At 61.8% G+C, this 6,468-nt stretch overlaps 1 protein-coding gene across 1 annotated transcript; it reads left to right on the top strand.

The window, feature by feature from the left end:
* Positions 1-375: 375 nt before the first annotated feature.
* Positions 376-1,155, top strand: LOC126220879 (uncharacterized). Its single transcript, XM_049942158.1, has one exon. It carries the CDS (start codon positions 376-378, stop codon positions 1,153-1,155), a length of 780 nt encoding a protein of 259 aa, XP_049798115.1.
* Positions 1,156-6,468: the final 5,313 nt, after the last annotated feature.

The following is a 6,468-nucleotide window of genomic DNA, read 5'->3' as shown; positions in this document are numbered from 1 at the left end:
TTCGGACGTGAGGCGTCAGGTGGCCGCACCTACCTTACGGCCGGACATCTTAGGTTAGGCTAAGGGCGCCGAGGTCACGTTACGTTCACCTTCGGGCGCCACACGTAGCTGTCACAGGTAGGTAGTAGTTCGGTCGGTCGGTCGTCGGCAAGCCGCAAAAAACTACAGACGACGTCGACAACAAGACCGAGCAGGAGGCAGATATATACCGAGCGCCAAAGAGACCGACCACACACACACACACACACACACACACAAAACAACAAACACCACCCACCGGCCAAAGGGGCACCAAAAAAACCCACAAAGCCGAGCACCACACGTCGCGACCAGAGGCAACCCGCAACCGCAACGGCGCTTTCCGCACCGGGCCGGATGCACGTACGACAACACCGCTACCCGTACACAAGGCCTCCCATTGCACACAGCCGCTCTGTGTTCAACATCATCAATGGCGCGCCCGCGGCTCGTCGCGGTCGCAGCCATGACGCCGCCGCCACTTTTGCACCAACACATTCACGCACCGCAAAACAGCTCGCCGACCCACCGACACAGCACAGCCGACAAACAAAAACAACCGCGGCGGCGGCAACAAAACAAAACAAACACCTCGCACCAAGCGTCCGACAGAAAACAAACGGACAGGCACACAGGCCTCTGCTAACGACCACGACACAGCGGCACGCTGCCCCTTTCCCGCCACTCTCGATTCACAGCGCACGCGACCCCGTCGTCGACGACGACACGCGACGGGCTCGCTTCCCGCAACCTACACCTTTCCGCCACTACGCACGGCTCCACCCGACGCCCGTCGCAACGGCACTACTGCACGCACTATCACCCCCGCCGCCGCCGCCGCCGCCGCCGCCTCCTCCTCTCTCCCCCTTCCCGTACACAACAACACAGCCAAAAACACACTCACGACCCAAACATAACAACATGGCACGTGCATCGGCGCACACCCCCAACCAGTCACCGTCGACACAACCACACGCAAGGCACGGAAAAACCGGCGTCCTTCCACGTTGCCATCAAAGCAGCACAAACAACCACACAGGAGGAACCACCAACAACTGCCGGCCGGCCGGCAACCACCAAACGCACATTCCCGCTCGCCACCACACACCTCTCGGCAGCCGTTTCGCAAAGACATGACATGACATGACGCGACATCATCGCATCACGGGCGACGCACGCACACCGACCCACTTTCCCGCCCGTCTCTCTCTCTCTTTTTCTTCCGACGCCTTCGGCCGAGCACACACGTACGTGGCACAACGCCCAACACAGTCACACACAGTCGACAGGCGCACGCCCAGGCACGCAACGACGCAGCGCAGCAAAGGCGCCCGCGACACATACCTCCTCTCCCGTCTCGCCGCCGACCGCCAGCCAGCCACTCGCAATGTGCACTGGCCAACCGGACACACGTCCACCGCGCCGCCTCCGACCACCCGCCAGGGGGCGCTCACGTCCGCGACAACAGCGCGGCCCGCCGCCGGGCGGGCCCAGCCCGGCCCAGGCGGCGCGCGCTGCTCTGCACTCGGCGCGCCGCGCCACACATCCTGCTGCAGACCGGGCTCGTCTCTCTGTACGCGTCTGCGTCTGCCCGCATCTCATCTTCCTGCGCATCAACACAAACGAGGCCACGTGAGCAAACCCCCGTCACAACGCCACATCACGCACTGCCTTGTCGACCGCCTAAATAAATGCACTCACCCACCAGCCATCCGCTTCGTCCTCTTCTTGCTTACTCGTTGTTCGTCGTTGTTGCTGCTGCACCAGCACCAGCACCAGCACCGGCGGCGGCGGCGGCGGCGGCGGCGGCGGCGGCGGCGGCGGCGGCGGCGGCAGCGGCAGCGGCAGCGCACACAGCCCCCAGCCGGCCGCATCCGAGGGGGCCCCGCCGCCAGCGTCGCCTCCTTGGGCACAGGTGCGGTGCTGTGGCCGCCCATCCAACCGCATTTGCTGGCCGTCCCAGCCGCCAGGCAGGCGTTCCCACTGCCGCGCACCGCCTCTGCTGCAGAAGACGAACAAACGAAACGTACAAACATACACGCACCCGAAGCGTGGCCACACACGGACGGGACCGACAGGCTCCAAGGCGACCAAACGATGGAAAAACAAACACAAAAACAAAAGACACGCGAGCGAGCGAGCAAGCACGCAGTCGCCTCGCCTCTGTCCTCCCGCCCCCGCCCTTCTCCCCACCACATGCCCACAAACACCACCGCCTGCCCGCATCTCCACATTCGCCCCCTCCATTTGTTCCCTTGCGTTCGTTCCTTCCTTCCTTCCATGTGTCTGCGTGCGCGGCGCCTCTCCAACATCCGCCGTCCGTCCGTCCCGTTTTCGCCGTACCACACGCCACCGTCGGCGCCGCCTCGCCTCCTCCCAGTCCACCACCGCCGCCGCCCCTGTCCGCCCCGCACACCACCATACACCGCTGCTTGTCCCGGCCGTTGCCACCAAAGGCGCCAGCCGCAAACCGCGCCAAACGCCGCAGCGCGCGTGCGTCCTTCCTTCTTGCTTGCTTCTCCGTGCCGACGCTGCCTCTATTCCCGCACCCATTCGGCCGACAAGCACTGGCGTCGACGACACAGCCGTTGGGCTCCGGCACTGCGCGTACCGGAGTTACACGCGCACCCCCCCTCGCGAACGCACGACTCATTCTCTTTGTTGTTTCTCCTCTTTCTTACGTCTTCGTTTCTTGTTTGTTTGTTTGTTTGTTTTTTTTTTTTTCCTCCCACCGCCGCATGTGACACAATGGCCTCCCTCCCCCTTTCGTTCGTTGTCGCCGCTTTGTTTCTCTTTCTCATTGGTGCACGTCCGACGCGCTCCATTTCCACCACACCACGGCCATCGGCCTCCTCAACGGGCAGGCGCAGTGTGCCATTCTCCGGCGCACAAGCACACCGCGCGGCTCGCTCTCCTCGCCCCCACGCCACGCCACGCCACGCAGCACAAATGATGCTGTCTCGCAACACGACACACGGTGCGCACACCCCCGACCACGCGGCTCTTAAAAGGCATGGCACCGGCGACATGCGCCGCCCCGGCCCGCATCCGTCGTCTCACGTTCACTGCCGGCCGCGTCTGAGGCTACAACCGCACCACAACAACGGTCCCCTCCCGGCAACACATTTGTTGCACAAACACAACCGCCGAGCGCAGCGCGAGCCACCCACACGCGCCCTCCCCGTCTTTAAAAGCCTCCGCGTCTCCTTTCTCCTTTCGCGCCCCTCCCATCTCCCGAATATGCCAGCAGCGGTGCCACTACCGCGAAACGGACACGCCTTCCGGGCCACATGCAAGGGCACGCCCACCACCAACTACTGCCATATTCGCGGACGCAGTTAGGCAACACGCAACGCACTCTCCACCTACTTTCTCTCTCTCGTCCATTCTCTTTAAAACACACGAACCAACCAACCACGGCTAACACACTTTTTCGCGACACCTTTGACTGCGTTATCTTGACCGTGACGGCAGCTATCGACCTTCCAATTCCCCACTAAACACACACACACCCCTACATACACACCCTTCGCTACACCGGACAACAACAGCGTACACAACAGGAGGGCACACGAAACGGCAGGCAAGGGCAACGCATTCTCATAGATTCCTCCTCCGAGCCATGTCGGCGAACGTTTCATCCGGGAAGGCAATGCAATTCAGCCGTCACCACGGCCGACACCTGCAGCCGCGCCGTAAACGCCTTTCAGTGCGGCTGCAATGCACGGGAACGTTCCGTTGCTATAGACAGCGCCTCTCCGTTTTTCCCTGCTTCGTTTTCCGGTGATTGCTTCTCCATTTTGTTTGTTTTATTACTTTCCGTTCCCCTCCTCCACCATTGTTTCCGTCCCCAACAGTTTTGCTCATTCCACACGTTCTGCCCAGACACGACACTCGACCGATCAAAGGTCAGCCTTTCGTCACCGTTCGCGGCGCCGACGGTGCCACAGTGCGACTGGTGTGAACACCGACACGTTGCCATGACGCCGGTGTACCGCGCCGATATTGACAGTTACTCAGAGCCGCCGGATCGGATCACATCACCGACACACCTGCCATTTCACACCGGGGGACACAGACCAACGAAACGCGTGTACGCCCATAACAACAAACAACGACCGTCGTCGTCTAGCCTCACGCTTACTGTACTCAACCGAACACACGTGCACCGTGAATGACGTGCGTGCGCACAACAGTCCAATCAATCATCAGTCAAACTGCAGAAACGGCTATCATCAAATCAAGGGCCAAATAGGTACACCACCGTGCGTGTCGCCTACCCCACCCGCCCGTACATTTCTTGGCGACTTCGTAATGGATGATAGTACGACACGTCCATTTAAAACGTCACCAACACACACACACCAACGCGCCGTACAGCAAAGGGAATAGTCGACGGCAACACAACATTTCACCCTCGCCATCATGTATGATGTGACAACAGACGGCCGTAACGGTGACATCCAACAATCAATCAATCGCGAGGACTTTCAATTGCAGTCACGTGACTAACCGGGCAGACGGAGACAAAGACATGAATCAGCGCCACAGACAGCACCAACACCTCCTATCGATCTATCTGTGTGTCGACAAACAACCACGCCAAGACTCGTGCACGCATTCCACGTCACACCGGCGGCAACCAAACCCTCGCGGCCGTACCCCAGTAACCACAACCACAACCACATTCGAGACCACACCACCACGGCACAGCAGCACCACCAGCTGCCTCGCAACCAACCAAACCGGGTAGCTATGCCGCCCCTCTCACTCACTCACTCACTCACTCACTCACACACACACAAACAATTCCGCTCTTCCCGCAAAGGCAATTTGGTGGCCCTGAAAAGGGCCGTTTTGCCGCTCTCGCAACGGAGGGAGCTTCCTTCCTTCCTTCCTTCCTTCCTTCCTTCCTTCCTTCCAAGAGCCGAAGTAACAACCTCCTCCTTACTTGGAGCTCGTGTACTTGGTCACCGCCTTCGTGCCCTCGCTCACGGCGTGCTTGGCCAGCTCGCCAGGCAGCAAGAGCCGCACAGCCGTCTGGATCTCGCGGGACGTGATGGTCGAGCGCTTGTTGTAGTGCGCCAGGCGAGACGCCTCGGCCGCAATGCGCTCGAAAATGTCGTTCACGAAGCTGTTCATGATGCTCATCGCCTTCGACGAGATGCCCGTGTCGGGGTGCACCTGCTTCAGCACCTTGTAGATGTAGATGGCATAGCTCTCCTTCCTCTTGCGCTTCTTCTTCTTGTCGCCCTTCGAAATGTTCTTCTGCGCCTTGCCGGCCTTCTTGGCGGCCTTCCCGCTAGTCTTGGGCGGCATCTCGAACGTACAACAACAGGCAGCAAGCGCTCCGCTCTAGTCAGCGTCTCCCCACACAGTGGCACCCGCCGCTACCGCAACACCGCACCTTTACCAGCTCGCCCTGTTGCGGCCGCCGACCAATGGGGCGCGCGCGCAACCGGCCGCCGCACCCGAGCCCATAAAGGGACCCCCACCCCGCCGCCGCCGGCATACACACATTCCGAGTTGAGATGTCGAGGCGAAAGGACGTGTTTGACGATCGAGCGAAGGGTGTGGCGGATCGCTGTCCGGCGGGGTCAGCTCAGGCGACTGAGTTGCTCCCGTCGGCGGCCCCATCCGGCCCCCCACTTATGACGAACCGGCGCCGACTACCTGACGATGACTTGGATATTTCTTCTGGTGATGTTTCTCGCTCCCGGGAGCGCATGCATGTGCGCATGCACAAGCTTGCCACTGGGGGTGACTACCCCGGTCGTGAGGACGACGCAGCTGCCGTACTTGCGTACTGCAGGATCTGGAAGGCTGCTGCACTGCCGGGCACGGGGCGACAGGCGGCAGGTGAGCCGGTGGGGGCCTCGCCAGGCGCACAGTCTGCGTCCCTGGCGACGGCGGTCTCACAGGGAGCACCACAGGGGCCGGCCATGCAAGAGGTCGGTTCGCTCGTGGCTGCTCCTACGGCCCTGCAACATCAAGAACCCGTAGCCACGCCAGTTTCTGCCCCGCCCTGCGCGAAGGGCACTACCGCGGTCTGGGCGGGTGCAAAGCCAGCTCAAGAGGCCGCCGTGATTGCCACCGACGACGACTTGCCTGACGCAAATCTTGCGGAGGCCATCGCTGACGCTGACCGACGAGACGCTGACGATGCTCGTGCGTTCCGGAAGCGCCGTGCTGACGCAGCTGACGACTCTGACGTCCGCTCCCAAGCCTCCGACACTGCTCGGCCGCGGAAGAAGGCCCCTAAAGCCTCCTGCGCCGCCGCTGCCGCTGCGGCCCAGACGGTCGCGACGTCGGTGTGCACGAAGGAGCAGCGGTCCTCCACAGGCCCTGCTGCTGCGCGCCGCCCTGATGAGGACGGTTTCATCACCCCTGCCAGGCGGCACACGGCACGGGCGGCTGTCCTCCAGCCTGCGCTGCCACTGCCGACCGCCA

Source organism: Schistocerca nitens, unplaced genomic scaffold (assembly GCF_023898315.1).
Source record: "Schistocerca nitens isolate TAMUIC-IGC-003100 unplaced genomic scaffold, iqSchNite1.1 HiC_scaffold_208, whole genome shotgun sequence".
Lineage (NCBI taxonomy): Eukaryota > Metazoa > Arthropoda > Insecta > Orthoptera > Acrididae > Schistocerca > Schistocerca nitens.
This window is presented reverse-complemented; position numbering and strand designations above follow the sequence as displayed.

Coding starts and splice junctions, on each gene's coding strand:
- LOC126220879 (XM_049942158.1), top strand. CDS start 376: ATGCACGTACGACAACACCGCTACCCGTACACAAGGCCTCCCATTGCA.